The following is a 16,984-nucleotide window of genomic DNA, read 5'->3' as shown; positions in this document are numbered from 1 at the left end:
TTTGATGAAGTATATGACTGCCTTGACATTTGCTGCTTACACAACATAAAATATAACAAACTATTTATATGTCATAATTTACTGTGTAGCATACTTTGTTTTATGGTGGTGTACTTTAGAGCATGCTTTGATTTATCTGGCACACTTTATTGTATAGCATACTTTATGGTGTACTTTGTTTTGTAGCATAATTTATGTACTTCATATCTTCCAGGTAGAAGATGGATGCTTGACAACTACAATTACAATTAAATCTGTAAACTTTATTCGTCAAATGTTGTGCTGAATGACATCTCACTACTTATATACCATCAGACACTTAGTGACACTTTTTGTGGCAGGCAAAAGACATGCAATGAATGTTATGAATGTCATAAATGTTATGGCCATAATAGATGAGTAGATCAGTTTGAACTCCACAAACTGAAATCAGAAATTTTTTTTTCTTTATTTAGGATGCTATTAGGAACATGAATTTTCAAGTTCCTTATTCTCACTCTCTGAATTGAAAGTTTGAGCTTCTATAGTTGTTGGATGTATTTTATTTGTTTTTTTTTTTTTGCTTCAGACTCTTTCCTTCTTGAGATGTATTCCATTTATTCCATTTATTTTCTTCCTTTGCATGGTGACCTGCTTATCCTTTTGAAGAGTATATCTCCTCTGGGTGGGCAGATCTCTTCCAAAGTGGCCTTTGGTAACATATGCTAATAGCACTCTCCCTTTGGATATATATATATATTTTTTTTGCAGAGAAACGTTAAATAGCTTTTAACAGTATTTTCTCCAAATCTCAACAAATAACTTTAATTCTTGTTTGAGTCATAAAAGGCAATATCTTATTAGGTGAAGGAAAAAGACATCTTTAGATGTTGTAACACATTGAGATATACATTAGAGAAATACATTGTTGTTATTTCTTTTTGTTGTTGAATACAAAGGTCGATCTCGTAGTCCAAGCCCGATGGGAACTGGTAAAAGACACCTAGACAGTCCTGGTTTTGCCCATGCAGATCAAGTCAAAGTCAACAAGACCCAGGACAGTGCTTCCATGGTCTATACAGACAAAGTCATTAAAACCCAGCCGAGTCCTACTTTGACCCATGTAGACAAAGCCAAGAAAACCCAGCCAAGTCCTACTTTGACCTATGTAGACAAAGCCAAGAAAACCAAGCACAGTGTTGCCGCTGAGATCAGCAAGAACAAAAATAGACTAAAAGCCAATGCACGTATTAAAAGCTTCTTTTTTTTATGACTTTATAATTATTTTAACATATTTTTAATAGTGAGACATTTGTCATGTAATATTTCTTTAGAAAGAACTTTCTCTGAAGGTTTGACAAAAGTAGCAGCATAAAAGCTGTGTAACTGTAGAGTTGTCTGTAATAGGATAGGAATTAATCTTTTACACTGCAGTTCATGCTATGAATCTATGAATTCTACAAATTATACAAATCTCCAGTGCAATCACTGTAAGTTTGTGTTGAGAGATGGATAATTTATTGATCACATTGCAGTATTCTTTTAATAACATTTATATCCAAAATGTGAATGTTGCAGATTCCTATTGAAGACCAGAGTCAAAATATCAAGGGAGCAATACTTAAGACTTCACATGATTTAGGCAGCATACAGGCAAACAAACCTTTTAAGACAGAAGATGGACGCTTAGTGTATCTTGACAATTACAGTTACAATTAAATCTGTAAACTTTATTCTCTAAATATTCCACATGTGTTTAATGACATCCGACTATACTACCATCAGACATGCCATAAATGTTACAATACTAGCTAATCTATCTCTGCTCTGATACTGATTTCACCATGATTTGATGCTGTAATGATGTATAAAGTTGCAGCTGAAGATAGTGTTATTGTGTAGCACCCTTAGGCAACGGCACTATTGTCCCTTTGCCTAATTGGCTGAAGGATGACTTCTCTGTTTTAGCTCATCCTTCAACTTACATCCTTCACCACTACCTGGGATTTTTGTCAAATGTTTTGTTGCTATCTCTGCTTTTGTTTTGTTGTCTTCTGTTCAGGATTATTTTGTATTGTTTTTGTTGACTAAAGGTCTCTACAACCATATCTGTGCCATTTCTACTACACTTCCAATTTCACACTTTCTCATCTCCAAGCCATTTGATTGACTTGCTTGCTACACATTAGACTCAGGATCTATGTCTGGCATAAGCCGAAATCTCATTTTTTGTGTACTGTTTTGCACTGCTTTTGTGTTGATGAAACATTTAATTGTTACCAGCAATCTGTGTGCATGTCAAACATGGACGACTACATGTCTTCATAAGGGTGTGGACATGCTTTAACACTTGTGGATCTCATGAGCTCAGTGCTCTAGCATTGTTCTGTCTGCTGAGATTCAGGTCTTTCAAATAGCTCAACTAACTTTGAATCATGATTTGGATTTTGCTCTCCAAATTTTAAAAAGTAAGAAGACTTAGCTTGCTATATCCTTGAGAACACTAGCTCAATGTGTTTAAAATTTTAGTAATTTTTATAAACCAAAGTAAGCAAATGCTCAGGTGACAATAATGTAATGCTTGATAATCAAGTGATTCAATTAAGTGAAAGATGAAAGAGATGTAATGTGTTTTGTTATAATAATAATAATGGGAACTTATAATGCGCAGCATCACGACCAAGATAGATCGTACTCTCTGCACAGACCACTAATGATAAATGAAAGATAACAGCAATAGGACAGTGAGGTTAGTATAGGTACACTGAATAACATAAAGATGAAGTACAAGGGTAGAACGGAAAGCAATGGATGAAGGTATGAATGGATGAAGATACTATAAACAGTGTTAGATGAAGTCGTTACATAACGGTTAGCATGACAGACAGTATTACCAGGGAGTTAAGACTAGTAAATCAGGGATAATACTTTGTGGACAGATATTTTTTCAGAGAGCGTTAAAATATAGCCTTGGAGTCCGTGCAGCAAATGTGATGTGGAAGAGAGCTCCACTGCTTATCAGCACAGAGGGAGAATGTCCATTGTCTGTATGTGACTGTGTGGGAGGGAGGGATAGAATACTGGAGTCTAATAAGGAATGAAGGTTTCTTGCAGGAGTGTGCACAGGCAAGATTTCAGTAAAGTAGTAAGGGGAGGAGCCTTCAAAGAATCCATAGCATAGAGTTGAGAGCTTATTTGTAGTTTATTCTAGCTTTAACTGGTCGCCAATGAAAACTAAGTACGATCGAAAACAAAGCCATAAGGGCTTTCATCAGGAAGAAAAATAAACTAAGCTTTTTAAGATTTATTTTTTGTGTGCATATGTTGTGAACATCATTCATAATTGTCCTTGGACTGCTCTTTCATGAAGACTATGATCAATATTATGATCTATCACCATGTATGCAAATTGTTGTTCAAAGCGTACTGTGACATAATTCCTAACAACTTCAGCTTGTGTTCCTCTCGAGATCTATTTAATGTAGCTTTAAAGTCAATAACTGTGGTCTTTGGATATAATAATTTACCACTCACTTTTATTTCAAGAAATTCTACATTATATGTACAAATACTTGCATATCACTAAAGCTGTCATGTTTTAAAGGTCAAAGATTTTCTGCAAAGTAACTTGAATGGATTTTATAGCTAATAAGCTTATTTTTCACTTAGAACTCTTTCTTTGTGGTCTTTCATGTCCTTTTATGATTTTACAATTTATCTGCAAACTTCTTGGTAAAAAAGGTACATATCAGACGTGGAAAAATACTTGTTCAATCTCGGAAAAAATTGAGTTCATGTATTTTGTGTGTGTGTGTGGAGGAAGTGGAGTCAAAGCAGTTCTGAAGCTGATCACTTATAGCAGGTGATCAGGCTTTAGAAGACTTAATGATAGGCTTTTTGGGCTTAAGCATGGTTGAATACTTTGACAAGTACACGATGGTCAGATGAGCTAAGCAGTGCAATGATCTTTACAATGTATGTGTCTTACACATTGATTAAACTCTGGTCAAGTATCATGTGTTGAATATATTTATCAAAACGCTGGGTACATTTGCTGCAGCTGAACATCACTAGCTAACTCTGCCTAGAATAAAAGGAAATCAGGCTAGATAGCCTCATTATCCGTACTTGTTCCTTGGGATTCCACAGTGGGCTGGTATCCATAACAAGAATATTCGACAATTTCTTGTTATATTGAAATTTCTGCATAGTGAGAGGGAGTTTATTCCTACAAGAGCCTCCAGAAAACACAGAATTATGCCCTCCCCCCCACCCCCCGGGCCGGCCTGTTGATTCATCTTCAGGTTCAAAAGAAACACCTTCTACAGTGTTTGATGGGACAGATACCCCCCATACATAGAGAAGCAGTGACAATAACGTTCACTCCAAGCTTGAAAAGATCATCTGGGGTATCGAATACTATTGGTTTTCGATGATCTGCTGGAGACAGTCCCGGAGGAGATTTCTTGGTGTGCATTATTTTTGCCATCTACATTCCACCCCATATAACTCAATTTCTTGACATGACCGAGCAGCCTGGCATGAAGAGGACTGATATCATCGTTGATGAAGGTTCGCTTGTAACCGTGTTCACTTTTTAAGTTTTTTTCCCCCATCATTTCGTTTTCGCCTAGAAACAAACTTCACCACCTCAGGTTGAGTTCCTCTGACTGCCTTTCTTGCGCGGTGATGCACAGCGACGTCAGTAATAGAGACATCTACTCCAGAATCATTGAAGACTGATGGCTCTCTGCGCCACTTGTTCTACCATCTCTCCCTTATCCTGTAGAATATCAAATACTCTGACTCTCGACGGCTGGTTGCTGTTGTGCCTGCAACGAGGCGACTCAGTGTAACCGACTGTCCGACTCGGTCATCACGCCGTTTATGACCTCCCCTACCACCATTGACAGCTGTCGCAAGGATAGGAATCATTTTTTGCCAATCTGATCACTTTCATCGCCGCTGGCAGGTTGAAGATCAACAGTGTCTCATTTACCTTCGATAGGATCTTGTCCTGAAATGACGAAGGGCAGTCACCAAAGTTTTCTGTAGCTTTTAACGTTGATGTGTAGGTTGAAGACTGTCAAAATGCACCATTGGAGGTGGTGAAACGGACGAGGATGAGGATGGTGACAGCATCACGGATTTCAATTTCAATTTCTTGGAAGTCTTTTTTTCAGCAGAAAAATGTGATGTAAAAAGCTTTTCTTTGCCTTACCTCGTAAAGACATAGCAGATAAAGCACACCGCTAACACTGATGGGGGGTCAGTACATAGTCTTGCCAGACACAGCGGCCGACACGGTGAGAGAGAGAGAAAACTAAGTGATCCAAGACGATTTTCACACGAAACACATAAAACTTATAAACAGTGATTCAGCATATGAAATCCCATCAAGGAGACGTAGATTTACAACACAATTATGCCAAACCAGTAGTAATTGTCGAAAATTTCATAAACCTCAGAAACGCAGGTGCCACATCCATGTTTAACGTCTAGAAGAATCTCCCTTGTACTGTAACGCCAGCCCGTCGGGCAGACCTCTCGGCACTGCGATTAGGGTGGTCTAGATGCTAGAAGTTGTAATAGCTTGAGTTTTAGACCAATTAACGAGCAAATTTAATAAGACCAGAGGAAGGTGCTGCAGATTTATTGTCTGCATCCGTGTCGCCATTCTATTCAAGCCTTTTAGACAAGAGTTTAAAATCCCCCTACTCATCAGTATAGGTCTGATATGGTAGGAATATAAGCATCCATGTGTGGATATTAAAGATAAAAGTTTTAATTTTAAGAAACCATTCTTTGACACTTCTAACACTTCTGGTCTTAACAAGTCCTTGTAGAAAACGACTTTTCTACTATTTAAGCAGCAAACACGTAGTGCGGTTTGATGCCATTTCAAATACTGGGGCTGGAGAAGGAAAGAGAGCAACATAATACCATACTCGGTAATCATAAACACAGCTACATTAAAACTAAGTAGATTCCAAAGTCTACCCTCCACAGTAGACCACACATTAGTATTAATGGCTAGGATACAACAACAACTAGTCAAACATAATAAACTGTATGTAGCTTTTATAGATTTTTGCAAAGCGTTTGGCTATAAATAGTATTAAAATTTGGCGTATTTCGTATTTAAGTGATGTAGATGGAAAACATTTAGGTACTGTGAGAAGTATGTATTGCGTCGTCAAGGCACTATTCTTAACTCCCTGGTAATACTGTCTGTCATGCTATCATGTACCGATTGAATCTTACACTGTTTTATATAGTATCTACATCCCTTAATCATACCTTCATCCATTGGTTTACCTTCTACTCCTGTACCTCATCTTTATGTTGTTCAGTGTGCCTGTACGTACCTCACTGTTCACTGGCTGTTATCTTTCATTTATCATGAGGCGGTCCAGTGGCGCAACGGTTAGCACCTGTCGCCAATACTGTGAAGGTTGGCTGTCCTGGATTCAGATCTCGTCTCGGGCACGCTGTTCTTTCTCTACATGATACATCTGTAGAAGTCTTTATTGGTATAGTTTTGAATATGTTGTTTCATTTAATGCATTATCAATGTAACAAAGTCAAGTGGTTTTACACTCTTGATATTGGCCGATGGCCAAATCATTAAAAGCGTTTGTTCGTACTCTCCACAACGACGAAATCGCCCTATGACTTATTTTTAGAAAGTATCTCCGAGAGGACAAGTACAAGGCAAAGAGCAGACGCGATGAAAGAGCTCTCGTATCGATGGAGGTGTAAGCGATTGCTGCCACAATCATCACCATCACCATAATCTACAATCTAAATTTAGAAACTACATTTTAATTAAAGGTTTTTAAGTTTCTCTTTCTTGATTTTTGTGATGTATTAGTGATGTTGAGACCCCAAAGGCTTTATACTATGCGTTAACTTGATTGGTTGGTACGTAGACACGCCCACGAATGATGGTAGTTCGATCTCTTTACACTGAATTGATATTAGCTCTCCATTTAAAGAACAAAGTTTTCACAATCTTAAAAACACATCATGCAAAGCACATATGTATTGATAAGAATTAAAAAAAGGAAACAGCAAACAAACAAAGGAAGCAAAAGGGGCGGAGGTCGGTCGAAGAGGAACAATTTTGGCGTTCTGCCAATTCCTATCTTATAAGTGTGCATTTGATGCTGGAAGATTAAAGTATTTTTTCGCCGTTTGATATTACTAAAATTGCATGCCGATTGCAATCCAGCACCAGAAGTGGTTTGGGGAATATTTTTGCTACTTTATGACGACTAGATAGATAATCTACAAGAAAGCGTAAGTCATTCTCTGAACAGTGGACATTACAGTGTACATTTCGTTATAGTGACATCAATATATTACAAATAAATCCTCTTAAGTTGTCTTGTTGAAAAAAAAACTGCGTAGATTTTAACCGAGGGCGCTTTATGGAAACAGCCAGTCCATTGAATCGTTGAAACTACATCCAGCTCTACCTGGAGCCAAGGAAGGGGCAGGAGCTATGTGCAACAACCAAGAAACTTGCGACTCAGCGGGAGTACACACTGCGTCTTGTTTTCAGCTCACAGATTGTAGGGAGCTGGCACAGTTTTGTAATCTCTTGGCAGACCAGTAGGCATACCCTTGGCGCTGCTGGTGTATGCATCGCAGTTTCTGGAGGTCAACCTTATTTCGTATTTTCCGACTTGTCTTTTGATGCTAATGTCGATGACCCTTCGCTAAGTGAAACGAAAATATAAAGAGTTTGGAAACTCGCAGAAGTAGGTTAATAAAGGATATTACTTCACTTATTCTGAATACATTACTTAGGACTGGGAGTACAGCAGGAATCATAAACTCGGCAACAACCAGCTTAGAGGTAGGTAGCCAACTTAGCTTTTCGCCTCATTTTCTGCAATGTCTACGTTCATCCAATACCTTGCAGCAGACGATGTATGCAACTATATTTAGCTCGGAGTGAAGGCAAAACAGTTAAGTAGGGCCAACGATTGAACACCATTTCAATGTTTTTAAAGTAATAAAATGTTTTTTAAATAATTCCCATCTGCAACTAGCAGAGCAATAGGTTTCCGTTAATAATCCAAAAAGTGAAGTTTTTTAAACACAGTATTTTCATGGGAAACGATCCACGGAAGTATGTTCTTGGTGTAGTGCATTTTCTTAAACAAGCGTTCGAAATTCCTTTTAACTGACTCCATCTCCCACGTTTAGGGTCTAAATGTATACTCTGAAAAGAATTCATCACTTTCCACTACTTGATCAGTCATGCTTTCGCCAAATTATGGTAGAAGTATTTTATCCCCGTTAGTCATATAACAGCGCAGAGCAGACGCGACGAAAGATGAAAGTGCGTTCAAAACTGTTCGTGGCTAAACGCTCAGCTGTGCTTCATTGAACGTGTTACAGGGCTAGAGTTTATGTCTACAAGACATACTCATTGTCTAAGAATGTTTATATCAGATCTTTTCTTTCAGAAAGTATAACAGACTTTCTTGTGTCCCCTTTTCTAAGTGTGGCAAAATGTGTTTCTCCCAAACTGGTTTTTTTTTAATTATTATTATTATTTACTTAACCTCTCTATCAATAGTAAAACTAACATCATCTAATGTCGTGCCGCGTTTCTGTAGGTTTTTAATGGGTTTACATTTCTATGATTGCTGTATTATGAATGGGATTTATGTAAAATATGAACTCTGATCTTCACATTGTTTTGCGTTGGGGATGAGTTTCGATTTGGGTGTCAGTAATGCATCAGACTGTTTGCATCAATTATACTGGGGCTACTTTCTTTACATTCTACTTCTGGATTGAATTTATTTTTCCCCGTTAAATAAACGTAAGATTGGATTTGGATTTAGCATTTATTATATCATTCTCTTCGGTCATTTTTTTTAAACAGTCGCCATCTTAAGTCATAGTGAATGAGCTCCTACGATAACAGCCTTTTCGCCAGGAGAGGGATAACGAAGAATAAACTTCTCCGAGCACAAACGACTGGTGACGTCACCACCTGCTTAGCTTACGTCACAGGCTGCCTATCACCGACTTTCAGATTGGACCGTCTGCTAAAAATATCTCCATCGCTGTGTTTCTAATCACCTTACTTCCTGCCTCACCCTCCGGAGTCCCTCCCGCCCACTATGTTCAGAGGTTGAAACACAGGTTGCACATTCCCCGCGCTGTGTTTTGCTGGCCAGTGAGCTACGCTGGTCTTTCTACGTGGAACATCATCCCCTTGCCGCTCCCGCAGGCTTCGTTTTTAAGACACTACCTAAGACACTCTTCTTACAAACTACTTTCACTCACCAGCATCTGTTTACAGGGATGGCTGCCTTGCCGTTATATCGCCAGTTGCCAATTCCCCCTCCCCAGCGCGCTGAACTGTTTTCACAGGATCAGTTTCTTAAACTTACAAAAATAACATATTACTTGCGCGCCTTGTCGACCCACAGAGCGATGCCTTGCGCTCCTGGCAGGTCTAACCACGCCGACGAACAGGTCTGTCAGGCGAGAGGCCAGACTAAAATGTTGCACCCTGGCCCTACAGGTGGGGGATTTTGCTTTAAGCTAACAACACACTTATGTTAAAAAAAAAAAAAAGCTGTTACAGAAACCATAACAGTACCACAACAAGAGCCTGGTCGGGAAGATTCCTCTCTAGAACTTATGACGCGTGCTGGTGAAAGCCTTAGGGAAGCCAGCTCGCCGACTCATCTTTTGATGACCAAGGCAAGAATCAGGATAGGGACCTGGAACATCAGAACCCTCTATGAAAGTGGAATAGTTTATATTTGCTTTATATTTTGGCCCAGGGATGAGGTAGAGTCATGTGCAGGACGAGGGGCCACAGTTGTTTTTATGTCTAGGGTTAGTCCTCTGTGTGTGTGTGTGAGAGAGATTTTTTGTGGCTCTGCTCAAGCGCTCATGTCAGATGTCAAAAATTATTTATCTTTTAGCGTGACATTGTGTAAATTTTCCTTCCACCAAACTTACCGTGCTCTGTTCTTTCTTTGCAGGATGCTGACTACAAGTCTAGTGGCTCTGGCGCTCCTTCTCAACTTAGGGGTGGCCCAGAACACAAACATACCCACTTGTACTAATACACCCGATCCCGTTCAGGTCAGTATCATGTTTTATATTATGTCATTGTGCTACAGTTCCGCTACCTAGAGTGATCAACTCGTATCCCAATATAAACTGTGATTACCCCAAAACTTAAAAGTGTCGTTGGTCTTTTGCAACTATATTAATCCGGCCCTCTAAAACCATCCCAATTTCTCATGCGGCCCCTTGGGAAAATTAATTGCCCACCCCTGATCTAGAGTGTGCCTCTGGTGCATACGAGATGGCTGAGAACCAATCCTGCCAGAACTTTCATTACGACAGATGTCAAGTATTTCTAGTATCAAAAACAATGGGAATATCATTAGCATACATCAGAAGTAAGATACCCAGTGGATCTGCCAGGACATCAATACAATAATGTAAAGTCTGACCAACGCTTATATAGAAAGACGCTGAACAGCAAAAGGCTCAATAAACAACCTTGCTTCATACCGGTCATACAATAGCCTGTTATTCGTGTTCCTTTTCGCACTGTTATACATAATAAATAATGCTTGAAACATTCTTCCAAGGCACCCTTTTTTAACAGTATAAATAGCAATGTGGATCTATCAATACTGTCGAATGCTTTCGAAAAATTTACGAAAAGAGTGTAAATCGTCCATCTTGTTTTGTCAGGGTTATTTCTGGATCAGTGACTGAAGGCAAAAATAATTATTATCTGTTGTACTGTAACCTTTGCGGAAACCTGCTTGAGTTTTTGGGATAATTTCATTTTCTTCACATAATTTTAGTAATAATGCTGCTGTACAGTTTGCTAATAATGTTTAAAGTGAAATTCCTCTAAAGTTGTTTACTTTACCCATATCACCTTTCTTGTGCGGAATCACTGCCTTGGACCAACTTTCGGGATATGTACCCTTTACAGACACTATTAAAGAGGGGGTGTAGAAATCTCCTGAGGATTTTATCTGCAATCTTAAAAAGGTCAGAGGGAAAGTCTCGGGTCCAGGTGCTTTTGATTTTTTTTAAATCAATGAAAAGCTTCAAGTATGTCCGAGTTGGAAAATTCATCTTCTGAGTTTCTTCAGACGTAACATGTAGAGAAAATAAACAGCGTGCCCGAGACGAGATCTGAATCCAGGACAGCCAGCCTTCACTGTATTGGCGACAGGTGCTAACCGTTGCGCCACTGGACCGCCTCCACTTTCAGTCGTTATTGCGTTTTAAAACTATTTTCATGTAATTTTATACCATTTATTGACTGGAAGACATAATGATACCATATGCAAGAAATGCGAATTCTTCCAATCCCACCTTCATCCACAAACTTCGCTTGTGTTTGCTACCATTCGTTTGCTGGTGCTTGCATTTCTTCTTTGTATGGTTGGTTTGCTTATAATCTTTCGTGCATAACGTTAAAAAGCGGTCCGGTGGCGCAACGGTTAGCGCCTGTCACCAATACAGTGAAGGTCATCTGCCCAGAGTTCATTTCTCGTCTCGAGCACGCTGTTCTTTCACTGCACGTGGCATCTGTTTACAGGGCTGGCTGCTTGCCGTAATATAGCCTTAGTTGCTGGCACGGCGTAAAACACCAATCCCCCCCCCCCTCGTGCATAACGCGCTGAGCTTGCATATAAACTGGAAAGTGCGCTATACGAATCTTTTATTATTATTACAACTGTTACATGTACTCATAAGAAAATACATATTTACACACCATACAAACACTTAACACACACCACCTCACCCGAGACACACACACCAGGGACTTTTTGTTAGTGCGCTTGTATTAATTACTGACGACTTTGTGTTTTAGAGGCGTGTGTGGGAGTGTCCACCTCGTGCTGTGTGTGCGGACGAGTGGCTGGTCGTGAGGGACTGGCAGAACGGTACAATGTGTCGCGAGCGCCGTGTGATGAACAACTGCCAGTGTCCAACTGACCACACGTGTCCTGTCGGCAACTCAGCTCACCTTCTCCACGTCAACGCCAAGCACAGGTAGACGTAGCTGATGTATACGGCGCCCAGTTAAAGGACAAAACTTTACCACTTGTAACAGAAACAAAAACTCTTTGTTTATCTATTGAATAAGTATGAAAACTTTCAAGTCATAATGGTTTCGTGTAAGATAGGAAGAAGAATTAAATATGCAGGTAAATGTATGTTTGTAAAAGGAAAAACTTGCTACAACTTTTCGCCAGTATATCTCTGTAACAGTTTTTTTTTTACTTTAATCTTAACAGTTAAAAATTAAGTTATATAATCAATAATAACGATGACAATGACCAGAATACAAAAAGTAAATTTAGTAAGCAGCTTCATAATTAATTACACATATAACGATAAGATGGTTATATCTCACCTTGTATCCCCTGGTCCAGAACATTACCTCCTAACTGTATCTCATGAATTAACAATCACATGTTTTGACAATATCTTTTAAACTGGCGTGCTTGCTTTATTGTTGCAGACAGTATTTGTGTGAACCTAAATGCAATATAGACATGTGCGGATCAGCCAATCGCAGAAATGCAGAGGAGATGGTGCAGCAGTCGGATGGCCCGACCTTCTACCGTGTATGTAAAGATGGTACCTAGCATAGAACACTTCAGATAGACAAAGATGGTACCTTCCTTTAACCAATGGCATAGAACAGTTTAATTAGACACAATGTGAACATGGTTCCTAGCATATAACAGTCCAACTAAACACAACGTAAAGATGTTACCTTCTTGTATACAATAGAATAGAACAGTTCAATCAGACAGAACGAGTTTCAGCTTTTGGACATTTAGAATATATTGGAGCCCAAATCGCTAACAAGCCCTTGGTGAGTAATGGAGGCAGAATTTATGCAACTTTGTATATTTTATTTTGTACATCCACACATGGTCATAACTCATACTGCAGCAGATTAATATGCAAAGCAGGTATCAAGAGACTTTAGGGGTAGGGAAGTAGTTCCTGACGGGTAAGGGGGTGTCATCGGGATAGCTCAAACACTTTTATGACCTGAAAAGTGTAGTTCCTTGATCTTGCAAGCCTTCTCATAGTATTATTATTTGTTGCAGATCAACTGTCGCTGTCCGGGCCATAACTATCCACTGGAATCTGTGCCCGGTGAGCTTCGGCGTGCCACGCGGTTCTTTCGCATTCGCTTCCATTTTCAAGGAACGGGACCTGTCCAGTCTATTCATGAGTATCGTTGTTCCAATGCAGGTGATAAAACTTCGTTGTATCGTTTCGTATTATTATTGCTTACATGTTTACGGTAACCGCAAACCACAGCATTAGCACTCCATAAATGATTATAGAAAAACTAAGGAAATAATGGGATTTTCACGGTGGAAGGAAGGATGATAACTGTTACAGGTGATGCATTTACAGAAGGTCTAGCCTTACAGGAAAATTAATCTTTATTGGTGTGTTGTGTTTAGCGACTGTTGCGAAGAATTTACCGTTCAACATGATATCAGAATATGAACGATGAATACATAAATAAACTAATTAAGATTATTAACTAACGACTAAAAATACAACGGTTCCAACTGTAAGAAAAAGGTCTTCTTCACACATTATTTATATTGAAAGTCTTATGATTTATCTACTTTATAGTAGGCAATGTTCTTGTAATTAAGCGGTAATGCTGATACAATTTATTTACACTAGTTAGTTCATATGCACTTGAACTAAATGCTTAAGTTGATATATGAAATTTATGTATATGAGTTGTTTCTGCTCACTTTTCTGTTTTCTTCTGAAGACAGAAGCAGGAGTATGTTCTGAAAAGAATTGAATGGAGAGTGCAAGAGACTATTACATACACGGCTATAGCTGACAGCTGGCTAATAATCTTTTGTTTTAAGAAATGAAAGGTGTTAATAGTCCAATAATTATGCGGAATGGGGAATCTTGTCTGCAGGCACCATCTTCACTACGCGATCGGACACATGCCCTGACACTGGAAGTGTACGCCTTCGCTGACGTCAGTAGCTTCTGAAAGCAGCAGTCGACGGGCGAGAAAACGGCACAAAAACTTGCATCATTGACAGCCAGACATACCATTAGAGAAGACAGTTCAGGAATATAAATCATCTATAAGATCTGGAATGAAGTGATGTCAAGATTGTGCGGCGACGTACCAGATGTTTGATGAGCATCACATAAATACTTTGAGCCTTCATGAGAACAACCTAACCTGCGATGACAAAGACTGCAGAAAATAATACTGTACAACATGATGTCAATCGATCTTAACTCTTTTTAGTGTAAATGAAGATTTGAAAACTTATTTAAACGTATTATTTCAATAAACATTAATTCTCAGACGATGAATTGTCAAATGTATCGAACACGTCTCTAAGTTTTTAGGGTTGGAAACAAGGGGAAGTAATTTTATAGATTACCATTATCTGTCCCTTAGACCTAGTGGGTCTTCGGGGAAATGGAAGACATTATCATCCCTTCTTGCTAACTTTGTTGGTTTTCTTTAAGTCTCTTGCGCCGAACTAGAGGCTAGTCCGTTGCTGGATGTAGTCCATTCATTTCTTCTTTTGTCTGCCTCTTCTTCTTCATCTATGGACTGTTCTCTGGAAGATCCTCTTTGCAAGTCCTGATGATCTTGGGATATGCCACATCAACTTGCGTCTTTGAATTGTGGAGCCCAGTTGTCCTATATCGTAACTCCTTACTGTCTTTTTCTTGAGCGCCGAGATCATACTCTTAGGAGTGTGAGTATGCGCTTTACAAACTTTGCATTTATTATTATTGCTAATGTGGTCTTTTTACGACATATGAAGTGTCCACCTATAGCACCTTACCTTCCTGGACTGTACTATTCTCTGCAAGTCTTTGTAAGAGACCAAGTCGTGCATACGTATAAGAAGAGGGAGATAACCAGGGAACGTCTTCGCCTGATTTTGGAGTAGAAAGAGATGTCACTGCCATTCTAGGTGTATTTCAGACTGACGTGCTCAACTGTTGTTTGGGGAGAACCTCTGGTTTTGAGACTTTGATTCAAAGTATTTGAAACTGGAGTATCATACCCTTAACTTGATGTCTAAGCTACGTCAGTGTTGATGGTCATAAGCTTTGTCCGTATGATGTTGAGGTTTTTTTCACGGTGTTCAAAAAGATAAGCAAATCTTAACCTATTTAATACCTGTCTAATCTGTCATCGAGGTAAGTCGGTGATCGTCCTGCCTCTAAATTTCTTCTAGTGCATCTGATATATTTCTTTCCAGGAAGATAATTTATGGGAGAGTATACATCATTGTCAAACTCAACTCCTGTTCTGCACCATACGCCTTTGCTTCAAAAGACTGCACTAGCTGTATTGTCAGAGAGCTATGAAGTTAATAAATTGGCACTTTATTATTCAAGAACAGTTGTACTCAATAACCAGAGACGATATTGTAACGAAATAACTGTTATGCAGCTGAGTGAGAGAATATTTTCTGAAGTTACTACATCTGAAAGAAAGTTCACGATAAATATTCTGAAGATGGATTCAAGACCTGAGATACACTGACCTGTTTGACAGACGTGAGGTTTCATGTACCTGAATATACAGCTGAGGACAGTTTCAATAGCCTCTACAAGAAAACTTTGAAATAAATGTGTTATCATCTACAGCTCTTACTTTCTTTGAACATCTCTCTTCTTCAGACAATCAGGAATCTCGATCATCATTGTTTCGTGGATCTCACATCAACGCAGTCTCCCTCTGTGGGATCAAGCACTTCCGACCCGTCAGTGTTGTCTCAGCTGGATTACTGTAACAGTGTCATCCGTTTGCTGATGGTTGTATTTCTTTAATGCATGATTTGTTTGCGGTCTTTAGGTAGTTATATTTTACTTATGATGTTTACGCATCAAAAGTCTGTTTTATTGTATTGTAAGTTTTTAGTTTATTTTAAAAGTAGTTTACTATATGTACATAAGTCGGTGATTAGAGCTTGTTTTCAATGTGTACATAAGTCGGTGATTGGAAGGTGTTTTTAATGTCCTTACACCACCTAGGTGTCTGAAAAAAATCAATGACTCCAGAGGTAAAGTAAAAATTATAAAGTATAAATTCGGGAAATAATGTAGTTTTCAGGATCTTTTCCTTTTAGACACACTGTTGCAACAGTTGTTAATATGTAACTGTCACAGGACCTGTAAAGTATACGTGTATAAGTAAATAAGTAATTTTTGCATGCAATGAAAGGAACGTAGAAATTAAACTGTATGTAAAGATAGTAGAATATACTTCTTCATGTCAATTAAAATAGGCAGTTGTCTCACTGATAATCAAGATATACCCCGTATATGATAAACACCTTTAAAAAGCTGCTATAGCAAAAGAGGTAAGACATTCTCAGGCTTTTTCTTAGACATATGACTCCAAAGCGGATGATGAAGTAATGTCTAACTCAAAGATGTCTATATGATAATACTAGACATTAGAGAATGTTTGGAAAATGAGTCAGATAACTTCTATTAAATCCAGATCTTAGACTTCATTGTTTGGAGCTTGGTAGTGTTCATCTGAAGTCAGCGTGCGGATGCCTGGTCTCAACTATTCGCAGAACGTAGACCCATGCGTCTCTGTATGTGTGCGCATGCTTATAGGCCTGCGTGCACGGTTAAGGGATGCATCATCACACATCAAGATGCCACAAAAAACTTTTGTGTTCATTTTTTTTGCGTTTGTTCTTTTGATAACAGATGACCAAAGCCTGTGGAAGATACAATTTGAACAAAAAGGACTGATAAACTAACCCATTAATAAAAGCCAATATGATAGTACTTACGGATATATATAAAATACTTTAATGTACATAAACTAACCTTTCTACTATTATCCACCAGTATAGACTAGTACGAGCTCTGAGCTCAAAATGCCTCATATCTTGTACAACCAAAGTACTCCTTGCCACCTTGGGCA

At 38.7% G+C, this 16,984-nt stretch overlaps 2 protein-coding genes across 7 annotated transcripts in view; both read left to right on the top strand.

Annotated features, from left to right (window-relative positions):
* Nucleotides 1-3,765, top strand: part of LOC112555246 (ankyrin repeat and MYND domain-containing protein 1-like) — a 36,389-nt gene extending 32,624 nt beyond the window's left edge. For all 4 annotated transcript variants that reach the window (XM_025223556.1, XM_025223555.1, XM_025223554.1 and 1 more), the window contains 2 exons: nucleotides 939-1,222; nucleotides 1,558-3,765. In XM_025223556.1, coding sequence (XP_025079341.1) covers nucleotides 939-1,222; nucleotides 1,558-1,698 — 425 coding nt within the window. In that variant the 3' untranslated portion in view covers nucleotides 1,699-3,765. The remainder of the gene's footprint in view (nucleotides 1-938; nucleotides 1,223-1,557) is intronic.
* A 3,739-nt stretch (nucleotides 3,766-7,504) lies between these two features.
* Nucleotides 7,505-16,557, top strand: LOC112555418. 3 transcript variants are annotated; one of them, XM_025223801.1, is made up of 6 exons: nucleotides 7,505-7,644; nucleotides 10,002-10,104; nucleotides 11,870-12,051; nucleotides 12,524-12,629; nucleotides 13,125-13,272; nucleotides 13,976-16,557. In XM_025223801.1, the coding sequence occupies exons 1-6, from the start codon at nucleotides 7,625-7,627 to the stop codon at nucleotides 14,035-14,037; spliced, it is 621 nt and encodes a 206-aa protein (XP_025079586.1). In that variant the 5' UTR covers nucleotides 7,505-7,624; the 3' UTR covers nucleotides 14,038-16,557. The 3 variants fall into 3 exon arrangements, with proteins under 3 accessions (XP_025079586.1, XP_025079587.1, XP_025079589.1); XM_025223802.1 differs by having other exon boundaries at nucleotides 7,530-7,843; XM_025223804.1 differs by lacking the exon at nucleotides 7,505-7,644 and adding an exon at nucleotides 9,418-9,532.
* Nucleotides 16,558-16,984: the final 427 nt, after the last annotated feature.

This window comes from Pomacea canaliculata, linkage group LG14, assembly GCF_003073045.1.
Source record: "Pomacea canaliculata isolate SZHN2017 linkage group LG14, ASM307304v1, whole genome shotgun sequence".
Taxonomy (NCBI): domain Eukaryota; kingdom Metazoa; phylum Mollusca; class Gastropoda; order Architaenioglossa; family Ampullariidae; genus Pomacea; species Pomacea canaliculata.
Note: the sequence above shows the minus strand (reverse complement) of the source record. Positions and strands in the feature narration are given on the sequence as shown.

Coding starts and splice junctions, on each gene's coding strand:
- LOC112555418 (XM_025223801.1), top strand. CDS start 7,625: ATGCATCGCAGTTTCTGGAG. Junction 10,105..11,869: donor ATACACCCGATCCCGTTCAG/GTCAGTATCATG, acceptor TTTGTGTTTTAG/AGGCGTGTGTGGGAGTGTCC. Junction 12,630..13,124: donor ATGGCCCGACCTTCTACCGT/GTATGTAAAGAT, acceptor TATTTGTTGCAG/ATCAACTGTCGCTGTCCGGG.